This window comes from Helianthus annuus, chromosome 3 (genome assembly GCF_002127325.2).
Source record: "Helianthus annuus cultivar XRQ/B chromosome 3, HanXRQr2.0-SUNRISE, whole genome shotgun sequence".
In the NCBI taxonomy this organism is placed as follows: Eukaryota; Viridiplantae; Streptophyta; class Magnoliopsida; order Asterales; family Asteraceae; genus Helianthus; species Helianthus annuus.
In genome coordinates, this window is record NC_035435.2 from 5497013 (window position 1) to 5513248 (window position 16236).

General features: G+C 37.1%; 1 protein-coding gene across 1 annotated transcript; it reads left to right on the plus strand.

Moving 5' to 3' along the window:
• Positions 1-2578: 2578 nt before the first annotated feature.
• LOC110931151 lies at positions 2579-4352 on the plus strand. The gene is made up of 3 exons (XM_022174556.1): positions 2579-3178; positions 3258-4167; positions 4237-4352. The coding sequence occupies exons 1-3, from the start codon at positions 2579-2581 to the stop codon at positions 4350-4352; spliced, it is 1626 nt and encodes a 541-aa protein (XP_022030248.1).
• The last annotated feature ends 11884 nt before the right edge of the window (positions 4353-16236 follow it).

Consider the following 16236-nt stretch of genomic DNA (forward strand, 5'->3'; position numbering starts at 1 on the left):
TTCTATATTCACCGGGTAAAGATTGAGGTTCTGAAAAGCTTCAGATATCTTGCTCATGCTGTGTAGCATATATGCAAAATGCACAGAAATGCTAAGTTAAAACTTTGGAACAAAGTTTAACAAATAAACATCGAAGTTTTATTGCACACTATTTGTACAAAATAACAGGAAAGAACACACTCAGATTTATTTATTTATTTACTGAGAAGTGTTATTACTAGACTTAGGGTATTTAAAGATTTGCATGTTCTGCTATAGTAGCTAGCATATACAAATTTGCCCATTTCTCATCTAGCTTATCTTCCCAAGGTGATTTATTGATTAACTCCTGGGTTTCCTTTTTAATCCTCTTTTCTCGGATTTGCTCTTTACTTTTCTTAATAATCATACTCCTTTTTCTAGGAGAAAGCGGTTTCTCATATTGTGCTTTTCGCACAAATATTCCTTCTTCAGGAATTGTAGGGAGCTTTGAAAATTTAGTTTTGGATGAACTTCCCTCTTCATAGACTGACCTATCTAATTTAAGATAGATATCTTGCAACTTTTGCTTACCCATACTGTAACTAATAAATAGTCAGTTTAATAAAACACATAATCACATAATAGTAATCAGGAAAACTTAAGTATCTGTTAAATACTTAATTAGCTTAACTCAGTGGCTCTGATACCACCTTATTTCTGTCACGGCCCCCGACCCGGTTTGACCCGTTTCAGGAGCCGCAGGACAGAAATCCCGTGATATTTATTTATGTGATTTTAGCAGCGGAATTCTTTAACATCAGGATCGTTATAAAGCTAAAAACTTTTCCCGATTATTTTATTTCACAATTCGGGCTAAAACCCCGATAATTTACAATAATAAGATTTTTCTGATAAATCTTTATTTCAAAACATATTTCTTTATTTTATACTGAGCCACTATCTTAAGCTTGAAATGCTCCCCGGCACTTTTCCTGAATTACAGTAGATAACCTGAAACTTGTTTGAAAAAGGTTTTGTCAGCGGGGAAATACTGAGTGAATCATTCAGTTTACTGAAAACAACACATTTGTTATAATTCACAGTGTTAAGATCTTTTACATATGTTTCTGATATCAACCAACTACCCACAGTATTTGTCACTCGACCGGATCTGTGACAGTGGTCATATCACCATTGGCTGCCCCAATGAATGACGTATCACTTAATTTTAGGTTCGCCCACCTAATTGTGATAAAAACAGTAGTAATGTGCACAATACCCCACATACTAGCTGTAATTTGGTAATTACATAAACTTAATCACTGTAATTATAATTCTGAAAATAATTTGGAGTATTGTAAAACAGTTGATAAAAAGAGAATGACTCACATTGCAGATTTAATACGGACAGAATATGATTTAGCCTGGTTAACCTAATTTCAATAATAATGCACACAAAACTGGGTTAGTGATCAATACAGCAGTCACGATAACTCACGAAATCAAATTCTCACAATGAACGACAAAGTGCAATACTTAAACATTCATCGATTTAACGACGAACGACAAAGTATAACCCAATGTGGGCGGCACTTAAACATTCTTCGGATATATTGATCTCGGAAAATGAATCGTAATAGCGATCGAGTAATTACCCTGTTTTGCGGCAGCGATTCGAGTGCAGTGTGTTTATTTGTAGTAATTTGGTGCTAATTCGACGTACAGACAACAACTTTGCGTCGTTTCAACTTCTAATTTCAAGTCCCAATGTCGGCTATTTATAGTGAATTTTGGGACTCCCTTACGGACCGTATGACTTTTCCCTTTACGGTCCGTAAAGGGTGCAATTTATATACCTATGCTAGCTGGTTTCGGGACTAGCTTAGCTGACTCACTTTTAAATTCAGTTTCTACTGTGACAACGAATTTAGTTGATAATTATCAACTAGGGTTTACCCCCCCTGAGTTTTAGGGGCCCTGATCCTGATTCCGATTGTTTCGAAAATTTTAGGCTTAGTGCAGAATTACTTGGGTGTCTCAATTAGGGTTTCCTTATTGACTAATTATCATTCTAATTATTGATTTTAATTAGAGTTGTTACATAGAGAGGCAACGAAGATACATTTGGAAGCCAAAAAGAAAGTGCTTGATGAGGTAGTACATGAAAGACAAACGGAGGGTAATTTGCATGAAACAAAGGGTAATTTGCATAAAACTGAGGGTAATTTGCATGAAACTGAAGAGGCAATGGTAGATGGAAACAGTAGTTACGAGGAATCTGACGGGGACATTTTAACACCTGGTGATAGTGAGGATGATGATATCAGGGGCAAGAAGTACAAGGAAGCAGTCCCATCTGTAGGTGAACATACAAATTGGAAGAAATTTATTTGGAAGGTGGGAATAAGGTTTGCATCAAGGGAGGCCTTTAAAGAGGCAGTACTCAGTAGCTAATGGTAGGAACTTGTACCTTGCAAAGAGCGAAAAGACTGCATGTGGCCGTATTGTTGTCAATTGTGTTAAAGGGTGTTCATTCTTTATACATTGTTCACTTCATAAAGGGAAGGAGTGTTACTTGGTAAAGAGAGTGAAGCATACACATACCTGCCAAAGAAACATGGTAAAGAATAGACAGCTAACTGCAATGTTCATAGCTAATGAGTTCCTGCAAGTGTTTAAATCCAAGCCCAACTGGTCGGCTAAGGAAATCATATTGGCTGTGAAACATAAGTATAAAGTAATAATCACCAAGTGGCTGGCCTACAAGGCTAAAGCATGTGCCCATAAGAAACTTCATGGATCAATGAGGGATCATTATAGAAAAATTGGTGCATACATGGAGATTTTGAAAAAAGTAAACCCAACTTCAACATTTGTGCTTGTTACTGCACCACCAGGTTTCATTAACTTAGATCCCACAGCCACATGTGAAACTTTTTTCAGACTCTTTGTGTGTTTTGATGGTGTGAAAAGAGGATTTCTAGCTGGATGTAGGAAGGTCTTGTGTCTAGATGGTTGTTTTCTAAAGACCTTCCTAGGAGGGATGTTGTTAACTGCAGTTGGCAGAGATGCTAATGATCAGATGTATCCATTGGCATGGGCAGTTGTAGATGGTGAAAATAACGATAGCTGGGAATGGTTTATGGAAGAGCTTAGGAAGTGTTTGGGTGTAAGTGATGGTGGTGAGGCATGGACATTCATCTCAGATCAACAAAAGGTTGTAGCCATTGTCAATTATTACAATGAACAATTATCTTCTGCTGTAATGTCTAAGTTTAATAATCATTTATCTGCAGGGTCTTTTAAATGCTGTGGCACTTATTTGGCCAAGAGCAGAGCATAGAAACTGTGCAAGGCACATCTATGCAAATTGGCACAAGAATTTTAAGGATGAGGAGCTCAAGGAATTGTATTGGAAAGCTGCAAGAGCATACTGTGAACCTGATTACCTCCAAGCCATTGATGAAATGAGGGCCATAAACCAGGATGCAGTAGAGGCAATCTTAAAGCAGGATCCCAAAGCATTTAACATGTGCTACTTGAAAACTCACACTAAATGTGATGTCATAGTAAACAACATGGCAGAAACATTTAATGGTTATATCATAACTGCAAGGTCAAAGCATATTATATACATGCTAGAGGACATTAGGGTTCAAATCATGAGTAGGTTAGTCATCAAAAGAACTAAAATGGAAGCCAAATATGTGCTCATTTGCCCCAATATCCAGGAGAAACTTGATTTCTCAAAAGATGCAGCCTTTAGGTGTGAGGTATACCCCTCATCTTATCAGGTTTTTCAAGTTAAAGATGTTGATGATGTTACAGTTGACTTGGAAAATAAGACCTGCACATGTAGAAAGTGGCAATTAAGGGGGTATCCTTGTAAGCATGTGTGTGCTGTGGCTGGATTTTTGCATAAGAATGCTGAGGATTATGTTGACCCATGTTACCACAAAGAAACATACATGAGAACTTATGAGTACTCAATCCCACCATTGCCTAGTGAAAAGTTTTGGCCGAAGGTTGATTATCCAATGGATCCACCTCCAATCAAAAAGGCACCTGGTAGGCCTAAGAAAAACAGAAAGAGGGACCCTCATGAGGATCCCAAGAAACCAGGAAAACTGATTAAGCATGGGGTCATAATGACATGTGGGATTTGTGGAGAAAGAGGTCACAACAAGAGAAAATGCACAGTTAAAGGTGAACTCAATATATTCAATTGGTTTATTGATTATATGATTGTTTCCTAAATTTGTTTAATGTTAACAGATTCTCAAAATGCGGCAGAAATTGGAAGGAAAAAAGCAAGTAAAAGGGGAAGGCCAACTAAAAGAGGAAGGCCAAGTAAAAGGGGAAGACCAACAGAGAAGGCTACAGTTAGTTAATATGTTATGAATGGTTAATCTTTTGTTGGTTGTGTAATGATTATGTAAACTTATGACTATGTAAACTTATGACTGCTGTGCTGAATCTTTTGAATGGTTAAATTGGTGAAACTCATTCTGCAGTTAACTTGTGTCTGCACATCTATGGTCACAGGGGTAGAATGGTCACTTGTTTTGGTCTGCAGTTAACTTAAACTCATTCTGCAGTTAACTTATGTCTGCACACTTGTTTTGGTCTGCATATATGGTCACAGGGGTATAATGGTCATTCTGCATACTCTGCACAATTGTTTTGGTCTGCATATATGGTCACAGGGGTATAATGGTCATTCTGCATACTCTGCACAATTGTTTTGGTCTGCATATATGGTCACAGGGGTATATGGTCATTCTACATATTCTGCACACTTGTTTTGGTTTGCACATGTGGTTTCAAATGGTCAAATGGTCTGCACACTTGTTTTAGTCTGCATATATAGTAGTTGTTTCAAACTGTGTTGTATTGTTTTGGTCTGCACATGTGGTTTCAAATGGTCAAATGGTCTGCACACTTGTTTTGGTAGTTGTTTTGGTAGTTGTTTACTTGTTTCAAAGTCAAAGTCTCTTGTGGTCTGCAAATGGTCTAATGGTCTGCACATATGGTACAAATAAAGACATCAAAGCCCAACTTCACTACATTCATTCATGTGTTCAAAGAACGTACAATAAAAAACAAGTTAAATTCGATACACTACGTAAAACAACATGGCAATGATAACAAACAAACTAGACACAAACTGCTGCTTCAACATGAATTCTTTCGCACAAATTTGTCGTTTCAACATAATGTTCTCTTGAGATAGCAAGTTGTTCCGCAATTGCAAATTATATTCATTCCCGGTCATAGCATCACTTTAATGTAACTGCACTTGAGCTGCAAGTTGAATGAACTTCGAATAATTTGTCGAAATCTTTTTTCCACATAAAGAACTTGCAGTCGTCTCGCTACAAACCAACATCATGTCGTCAGGACTTACCGGCCATTGTGAGCAACCGTAAAATTCAGCACCACATCGAACACTTCTCCTTCCTGCTACACGAATAACAGCTCTGATCTCGTGATGACAATACAACTTCCCATCCATGTCCACCTTGAATATTTTAGGGATTCGGTTGGTATTACATGAAGAGTTGGAAGAAGTAGACATGTCGATCAGCCAATAAGTTGAAGGTTTGCTCTGATCTCGTGATGAGCAAATTAGGGAGCAAATTAGGGTTTGGATTTGGGTCGATTCATGCGTATGAGCAATTTAGGGTTTCCCTTGTTTGTGCAAGGTTAAAATCGAAGAAGAAGATGGGTTTTATACCATGAATGTGCCACATCTGCAATTATAGTCCACGTAGGATGCCATGTAGGATGGAAGACTAACTCAGTTAGGCATTTTTTAACTGAGTGGTGAAATGACAAACAAAATTAAAAGTTTGGGGTGTCACAGATCAAAGTGTTAGTTGCGGGTGTTATCGGCCAACTCTTCAAAGTTAGAGGTGTTAAAATCCAATTAGCCATTAATAAAGCGTGAATACGATAATATTTATAAGTTGCTGATAAAATAAAATTTATTGTCAAACTTTAAAGTAAAAAAAGCTTTGTGATCATGCATAAAACTTGAAAACCATATACAAAAGTTTTGTGACTAATCTGTAAAATTTTAAAACTACACCATTCAATACTTGGTTTGTATAGTTATACTAGGTGATGCCCCATCCGTGTTGCGAGGCGATGACTGAATAATTCTCAATCAATTAAAAAAACACTACTATACTTTTGTCAGTAAATAAACTAAAACGATGATAAGACCGTTTGTTCGGCTCAGGGCAAAACTGCAATTTTTCAGGACTAATGAGCGAGTGTTAGGCAGCTCCTTGACACGGAAAAAAAATGAAATCGAGTCAACCAATTAAAAAAAAGTTTTCTACTTTTGAGAAAAAAAGTAAAACGATGGGAAAACGTAATTTTGAACTGAGGGCAAAATCATAATTTTTATTCAGGGATAAAATCGTAAATTAAATGGACCAATGGGGGAGTGTAAGACAGCTGCCGGCATGACTGTAATTTTACACGGGAGGAAAAATTGTAATTTAAACATGTAAATTTAATTTGATGGCAAAATCGTAACGTGGCTATGAGGGAAAAAAACTAATGGGAAAACTGTAAATTTAAACGGCGCAAAATTGTAATTTTGAACCGAGGGCAAAAGTGAAATTTTTTTGTGGGAGCAAAAGCGTAAATTTATTTTAAGTCGGGGTAGAAACATAACTTTGAACTGGTGGCAAAGTCGTAATTATAAGGGGAAAAATTAATGGCAAAACTGTAAATTTAAACGGGGCGAGGTCGTAATTTTGAACCTAGGGCAAAATTGAAATTTTTAGTTGGGAGTAAAAGCGTAATTTTATTTTAAGTGGGGAAAAAATAATTTTACACTGATTGCAAAATTGTGATTTTAAAGCGGGGGTAAAATCGTAATTTTGTTGAGCCAAAGGAGAGTGTCAGGCAGCTGCCTGACATTATTATTTTGCCGCCCATTTAGCCCAATAAAGGGCCAGAACTATTAATGTGTCGGTGCCGACACTTGTGATTGTAGTAGTTGAAAATAATAATATAATATAATATAATATAATATAATATAATATAATATAATATAATATAATATAACATAATATAACATAACATAACATAATATAATAATATAATATATAATAGCCATAACAAACGTAAACAAAAAAGTTGGTTTTAAGTTGGTTTTTTTAGTTATATAGTTTATAATATAATAGCCATAACAAACATAAACGAAAATTTATATACTATTAATTTGAAACATTTGTATGCATGTTTGGTTGTAAGTTGAGCTTAAATAGTTGTACCTTAATCAAATATTTGTTGTAAGTTGTGTTTAAGTGTTTGGTTGTAGGTTGTGCTTAAGTGGTTGTACCTTAATCAAATATTGGTTGTAAGTTGTGCTTAAGTGGTTGTACATTAATCAAATATTGGTTGTAAGTGGTGCTTAAGTGGTTGTACCTTAATCAAATATTGGTTGTAAGTTGTGCTTAAGTGGTTGTACCTTAATCAAATAATGGTTTCATTACCTTACCAAATTCAATCTGTTTTGTATGCATGTATGGTTGTAAATTGTGCTTAAGTGGTTGTACCTTAATCAAATAATGGTTTCATTATCTTATCATATTCAATCGGTTTGATCCATTCAAAGTTGTGTTGTTTTATTTGTAAATTATTATTATTATTTATAATAATCTAATTAATTTAGCCAAAATCTTTTATAAATATAATTTGCAACATATTGATGCAATGGTTGTCGTAATGTATGCATTATGGTTTGTATAGCGGTAATGATATATATTATATATAGATTACGATGAACCTGTCAAACGGGAAAAAATATAAGCGGGTTCATCGTAATGCGCGAGTCCTAGATCAACTTAGTTATTTTATTCTATGTTTACGTTTCGGTTTAATTTCTTCGCATTAACACCGCAACTTCAGTGTCGATGGTCACTGGCAGTAGTGTGGCATTAGTGCTCGCCCGCGCCGCAACACGGAGGGTGCTTAATACTAGTTATATTATAAAATTAAAATCTAGAAGTTTCACCATAATAGCATGTCCACAAATCGGAAATCATGTTGTACTAATTAAACAAGAATAACATAAAATAATATTATCGGTCTATTTGTAAGTGATGAAATGCTTGCGGTCCATTTTCACGCTGCATGTAGAGGTTATAGTTGGTAATTGGTAGTAACGTGGCATGACTTTAATTTTAATATTGGCAAGTAATAACCACGTATGTTGTAAGAAAGTCATAATCGTTCACAAAATTTATGCAAGTAGCTTAACTGATATGTGAGGAAAAGTGAAGTTTCGGGTTGAATTTTAAGAGCATTCACATCCTGGGAATCAAAATCTGTGTGTGAAGTTTTTAAAATATAAAGAGTATAAAAAGTGGTTGTGTGTGGAGGAGAGAGAAAATGTTACTGTTCATCTGTATATTTGGGGGGACACTATTCACCCACTATAATTTTTTAATATATATTGAAAGTGGTTGTGAGTGAAGGAGAGAGAAAAAAGTAATGATAAAGGTATAAAAATATTATTTAATTGAAAAGGAGAGAGAAAAAGTATTTGTTTTTAGTGGAAATATATTGATATAGGAGTTGTTTTTTAGTGGAATGTATGTATATTTTTAGGGTTCTGGATGTGAATGCTCTAAAGGTATCAAGTTCAAATCTAATTTTAACCGGGTTTTATCGTAGTGACTTTTTGTACTGCGATTTTTTCTGAACCTAGTAGGATTGGGCTACCTAGCGTGGTCTGCAATGCAATCACAGACATACAATATCGCTTTTTGCCATTGAATTACCTCGAATAACCAGGCTTTTATTTTATTGGTTGTTGAAAAAAAAAAAGTTGACAAAATTTATATATAACAATCATAAAGTCTAATAAATATGTCTTTTTTTCCCGTTTATATATAAAAATAGGCATTATTATTGCATTAATGCACCGCAACCGTTTCTCTTCATTGAGATACGATCAAGATAAGATCTCATCTTATTTTTTATCGCTTTATTTCTCTCGAATTATAGGGTGTGGTCATGACCCTCATGACCATCATGACCCTCCATGTTAGTGCCATGTAACCCATCTCTAATCCACTATCCAAAACCACTACCCTAAGGGTGTGGTCATGACCTAAACCACTAGCCCCTTATTTATTTTAATTTATCTTTGACTAAAGAAAAAAAGGAAATGATTTGTTGAAAAATGGAAAGGAGGACCATGGTTGCCATGGTTTAATCCATGCAAACCATGGTGAATCAATCAAGGGGGTGGTGTAGCCTTCCATTCATGTTCCTAGGTGGCAAATCATGTCCCAATAATGACCCCCACACCCTATAGCCTAAACTTATATACTGTAAATAAAATAGTAACCACTAACCAGTTTTTTAACATCCTTCCGAAACTCATTATGTAGTGAAATGATATTTACCAAATTACAAGACCTAGAATATTATTGATTACGTTTTATTACTATTTGTCTTATTTTTATCTTTGTTCATTGTTCATGCATCATAAATTATACCTACATAGTGAAACACCCTCAAATTTCATGCTTGTAAGTTACAAAAAACGACACATAATTTAATCACCAAAATTTAAAATTTGGGCATGACCCGTTCGCATTTTTAACAATCTTCCTGTTTATAATATATCAAAATACTCAATTAACGACACCTTCAGAAAAACATAAGAAAGACCTTAACATTTAAGCCACCGTTTCAAAACATCCAGTTTAAGTTACTTAAATATTCACAAACATCTAGTTAAAACTTAAAACTTCAACACTACTAACTTTAACAAAAGCCTTTAACTAATAAGGTTACTACAAAAGTTGCGGAAGCGCATCACGGGTGATCATGGTGTGTTCGTATCCGAGCGACGCAATGACAATCATACGGGTGCTTTACCTACAATCATTCAACAAAATATATTAGTGTAGTACACATAACGTTTTCATCCTATCACAATACATATTCTCGGATTTATAAGATATATTACCAATTGATCTTATTTCATTCCAATTCATTCTAGTCAAATAAACACAACTATTTCTCATTCGCTTCCAATAACCTGTTTAGTACGGATCAAGGAGAAAACTTCCATTAAATTCCTTCTCATCCGAACCCGAACCGACCCAATCACTATGGACCGATACGGATTCCTACTTTCACATTCTCATTTGAGTTATCTACCTTAATTGAATATCAATTATCAAAAGAAACAATATCAATAAACTCACAACTAAACATGTAAGTAACGAACTTACCTCGATCTTGTGCCTTTGTTTGTGATCCGGAACTAGCTCTTTCTTCTTTCGATCCTACACGAATTCGTTCTTATTTAGATCATAGTCCTTACATTCATAACCATACTTTCAAGTATCAATGCTACTTATATAACAATTAACAATGCATAAACTTTCAACATACAAAACCATTCGCTCACGATTTATTCAAGGCTACTTAGATTATCATTGAGGCATTTCATCAAACACCTAATGTGCGTACAACTTCTCAAGCCTTATGTACACATAGTTTATGCATAAATCCCCTAGAATACATCACATTTCATATATTCAACCAATTTTAGCTCAATTATTCATTCTTCGCAATATCATCCACCAATATTCTATCTATCATACAATTACACTTGAAAATTTACTCAACTAATCAAATACTTACTAATCATCATACTATTACAAGTGGGTTTTTCCCAAAATCTTTAGTAAATCATTTTCAAGTACAATACACCTTCTAAATGTTGATTCTAACTCACATGCAATTTAATTTCATACTGAATCACGAATTGGTGTAAACCCTAGTTCATCAACATACATGAAAATATGAGATTTCATCTTACCTTATGCTCAAAACACTGGGATTAGTGAGTATTTAGACACTAGCATTCGATTTGTAACATGAATCCTCCATAATCGTACTGATTTTGTTGTTAATTGATCAAGCTAGGGTTTTTCCCCCTTTCTCCCTTCTCTGGTCGCGACCAACACAACCCAGAACATTCTGGGTTTTAATTTCTTATCCCATATGTTACTAAATGTTACACATACAACCCTCAAGTTAGGTTTATTGACCCTTATAACCCATTCCATATTTTATAAACTTTCTTTAGATTTTTAATACAATTATCATAACTAATTATGTAATACTTTTAAGTGTTAAGGCATTCTATTTTATAAATTATGGGATGTTACAAATCTACCCCCCTTAAAAGAGGTTTCGTCCCCGAAACCTTAATACGTACCAAAAAGAGACGGGTAGTGTTTTCGCATTTCATCTTCAGATTCCCAGGTTAGATCCGATCCTTTCCGATGCTGCCATTGCACTAAAACTTGTCGTATGGCTTTGTTTCGTAGGTACGTCATTTTGGAATCCTTGATAGCCACCGGCTTTTCAACATAATTCATTTTATCATCCAATTCAATGTCATCAAGTGACACATGCGCTGTATCGTCCGCGAGGCATCTTCTTAGTTGAGACACGTGAAACGTGTTATGGATTCCATCTAGAGCTGGAGGTAATTCTAACCGGTATGCCACTTTACCAACACGAGCCACTATTCTGAACGGTCCGGTGTACCGAGGACCCAATTTTCCCCGTTTACGGAACCGTATTATACCCTTCCACGGCGAGACCTTTAAAAACACTCGATCTCCTTCTTGAAATTCGATAGGGCGCCTTCTTTTATCTGCATAGGATTTTTGCCTGTCTTGCGCCGCCTTCAAACGAGCCCGGACATGATCAATCTTTTCATTCGTTATTGCCACAACATCTTTAGGCGCGAGTTCCCGTTGCCTGATTTCTCCCCAACATACAGGTGTTCTACACTTTCTACCGTACAACATTTCATATGGCGCCATCTTGATACTACTTTGATAACTGTTGTTGTACGCGAACTCTACCAACGGTAAATGGTTATCCCAATTACCCCCAAGGTCTATGACACAAGCCCTCAACATATCTAGCAACGTTTGTATAGTTCTTTCCGACTGTCCATCCGTCTGCGGATGGTATGCAGTACTTAATCGCAAGTTTGTGCCCACATCTTCGTGAAATTTTCGCCAAAAACGAGACGTGAATCTTGTGTCACGATCCGACACAATAGACACGGGTACTCCGTGACGAGCAATTATTTCATTCGTATAAATTTCTGCCAATTTTTCGGATGAAATAGATTCTCGTATGGGTAAAAAGTGAGCACTCTTTGTAAGTCGATCTACTATAACCCAAATAGCGTCGTGACCTCGTTTCGTTCTGGGAAGCTTTGTAACAAGATCCATGGTTATGTCTTCCCACTTCCAAACCGGTATCTCTAAAGATTGCAATTTACCATATGGTTTTTGGTGCTCCGCCTTCACTTGGGAACATGTCAAGCACTTAGCCACGTACTTAACAATGTCGCGTTTCATTCCAGGCCACCAATACCCTTTCTTTAAATCTTGATACATTTTTGTAGCTCCAGGGTGTACCGTATAACGAGATTTGTGAGCCTCTTCTAGCAATAATGATTTCACCTCGGATAACCAAGGTACCCAGATTCGGTCATACCTGGTCATGATGCCATCGGCATTCATTTTTAATTCCCCAATTAGGCCTTTCATTCTTTCCTTCTTCGGATCACTATTTAAGGATTTTATTTGGGCCTCTTTGATCGACTCCAAAAGTTTAGGGGTGACAGTCAATTTCATTGACTTAACTTGTATGGGTGATGGGTATTCCTTCTGGCTTAACGCATCTGCTACGACATTGGCCTTCCCCGGGTGATAAAGGATTTCACAATCATAATCCTTAATTAATTCTAACCACCTTCGTTGTCTCATATTCAAGTCTTTTTGTTCGAAGAAATACTTGAGACTTTTGTGATCCGAATATATGGTACATTTAGTTCCGTACAAATAATGTCGCCACAGTTTCAAGGCGAACACTACTGCAACCAACTCTAAATCGTGTGTTGGGTAGTTACTTTCATGTGGTTTAAGCTGCCTTGAAGCATATGCTATCACTTTACCCCGTTGCATTAAAACAACCCCCAAGCCCTGATGTGAAGCATCAGTGTATGCTACCAAGTCTTCTGAACCCTCGGGTAAGGTTAGAATTGGGGCGTCAGATAGCTTACTCTTCAAAGTTTGGAATGCCTTTTCTTGCTCAACTCCCCACACAAATTTCTCATTCTTCTTGGTTAGTTTGGTTAAAGGTAACGATATTTTGGAAAAATCCTGTATAAACCTTCGGTAATACCCAGCCAAACCCAGAAAACTTCTCACTTCACTCGGGTTCTTAGGAGGAACCCAGTTCACAACAGCCTCTACTTTAGTTGGGTCTACCAAGACACCATCCTTATTAATGACGTGGCCAAGAAATTGCACCTCTCTAAGCCAGAAGGCACATTTGGAAAACTTAGCATATAACTTCTCTTTTCGAAGAATCTCTAACACTTCACGCAAATGATTTGCATGTTCGGCTCTACTACGAGAGTACACAAGGATATCATCTATAAACACTATAACAGACTTGTCTAACATGGGCCGACATACTCTATTCATCAGATCCATGAAAGCGGCCGGGGCGTTAGTCAGCCCGAATGGCATTACTAAAAACTCGTAATGCCCATATCGGGTCCTGAACGCAGTTTTCGCAACATCTTCTTCTCGCACCCGAAGTTGATGATACCCCGAACGCAAATCGATTTTTGAAAACCAACCTGCTCCTTGCAGTTGGTCAAAAAGATCATCTATTCGAGGTAAAGGGTATTTATTCTTCACGGTCAACTTGTTCAAATCTCGATAATCTATACACATGCGCATCGTGCCGTCTTTCTTTTTCACAAAGAGTACCGGGGCTCCCCGAGGCGACACACTCGGGCGTACGAAACCCTTATCGAGTAATTCCTGTATCTGTGTCATTAGCTCTCGCATCTCAGCGGGAGCTAACCTATAGGGAGCTTTAGCCACTGGCTTGGCGCCCGGATTTAATTCGATTCGGAATTCCACCTCTCGTTCAGGTGGTAACCCCGGTAATTCGTCCGGAAACACATCCGCATACTCGTTCACTACTTCTACTCCTCCAATTTCGGGTACCTTCTGTCTTGTATCCACCACATAAGCCAAGTAGGCCTTACCCTCATTTCTTGCGTGCTTAACCATTTCGACAATCGTGCATAGTTTTGTCTCTAGCTTTCTTTCTCCACGAATACTTATTCGAGCCCCACTAGGTGAGAATATATGAATGACTTTCGCCTCGCATCGAATTTCCGCGTGATAGCGGGATAACCAATCCATCCCTACAACTACTTTAAATTCCCCCAAAGTCATAGGAATGAGATCTATTTCAAATTCTTCGTTTTCTATGGTTATCTTACAATTCTTACAAACTTCACATAACAAATAACTTTTACTATCCGCTACTTCTACTTCTAAGGGTACAGGCATTCGTTCCTTTCTAAAGGAAGGATAACACATAAGTTCGTCTGACACGAAAGACTTGCTAGCACCAGAATCGAATAGCACATTCACGGGTATTTGGTTGATTAAGAAAATACCTGACACGACATTCGGTGAAACCTTGGCTTCCTCGGTAGTAATCTGAAACATTCTTCCCCGAGCCTTCTGATTTTCATTCTTCTTTTCATCTTTCTGCCCTTGTTGTTTAAGCTTTGGACATTCGGCTTTTACATGACCAGGAGTGAAGCAATTGAAACACGTCCTCACAGGACTAGGGCACTTAAAATAAGGATGTCCCTCCTGACCACAGTTGTAACACCCCTTCTTTCCCATTAAACATTCTCCAGTGTGAAGCTTTCCACAAGTTTTGCATGGGGGAATACTACCTTTAGATCCTCCTTTAGTTCTAGTGTCGTGCTGCTTAGGCTTCTTGGATGGATTCGTAGTTGATGGCTTTTTAGCAACTCTTTTCTCTCCTCTTTCCACTTGTCGCTTCAGTTCTATCTCCCTATCCCGGGCTAAATTGATAAGTTCGCTTAAAGTTTCACACTTCGAAGGGGTAATGAACTCCCTATACTCGGCCTTCAACATTCCATAATACCGATTTATCTTCATCCTTTCTGACTTGACGAAATCATCACAGAACTTTAACTTATCGAAGAATATGTTGGTAATTTCATCAATGGACTCATTCTGTTGGCGAAGATGCAAGAACTCATCTTGTATTCTATCAATTGCCGATTGCGGGCAATGATATTTTAGGAACAACTCTTTGAATTCCTGCCATGTTAAAGTTTGGAGTCTCACTTCCCCTATCTCTTTACTTTGGGTATCCCACCAATCTTTGGCTTGTTGCTGAAGTTGACCCGTAGCAAACATTACTTGATCTTCTTTCTCACATCGACTACGTACAAATACGGCTTCAATGTTTGCTATCCATCTTTGACACTTTACCGGATCCACCTCCCCATTATATGAAAAGGGATTACATGCCATAAAATCCTTATATGTACACCTTCGTTCCTTACTTTTAGTCCTGGACCCTTCAAGCATTTCTTTTAACTCCTCAATCTTGCTAGTCATCATCTCATCAACAACCCCCAAGACTCGGCTCTCGACTTCTTGAGCTAACTTGGGAAGGTTGGCATTCATCACTTTTTCTGCCGCTTCTATCATCTTATTATTGAATGCCTCTTGACGGGCTATTTCAGCATCATCTACATTACTTGTGTCCGTCATCTACATAAAACATTCATTCTATATATTAAAATTCTCTTCTTATACATCCCTCTTGACTCATACATATTCATTCTATCACATATTTCATTCTGTTTACTATTCATACTTTACACGTTATCGTCCTTGATGATAACGTCGTATTGTTAGACCATTTCATATTAAATCATACCTTCTTTCTTATTAGACATTTTCTTTCAACCTTCTTGATGCATAATGACCTTAACAAAGGATTACGGAGCCTTAGGAACTAATTAAAACAAACCCCGTACTCAAACAAACAACATAAAAAAAATTCAGCAATCTGATAGTCACCGTAAGCTACGGTGACCACCGTAGCTTACGGTGCTGATTTATGCTTTACGGTCCTTCACTCCTGTCTTACGGCAGCCCTATTTTGCCCAGTACCTACCGTAGCTTACGATGGCCACCGTAAGCTACGGTAGTGCCCAGCGAAATTCACCCCAAACTTCATATTTTTGACCATTCCGAACCGTTTTCGTGCACGGTTTCAATTCTTCTAACCCCTAGATATTCCAATGCACCATTTATTACTATTACTATATTCAAAACTCAT

Excerpts from the sequence above, each read along its gene's own strand:
- LOC110931151 (XM_022174556.1), top strand. The coding sequence starts at position 2,579 with ATGGTAAAGAATAGACAGCTAACTGCAATGTTCATAGCTAATGAGTTC. Across the intron at positions 3,179-3,257 it reads TCATCTCAGATCAACAAAAG|GGTCTTTTAAATGCTGTGGC; the intron begins GTTGTAGCCATT and ends ATTTATCTGCAG. Across the intron at positions 4,168-4,236 it reads GAGAAAATGCACAGTTAAAG|ATTCTCAAAATGCGGCAGAA; the intron begins GTGAACTCAATA and ends TAATGTTAACAG.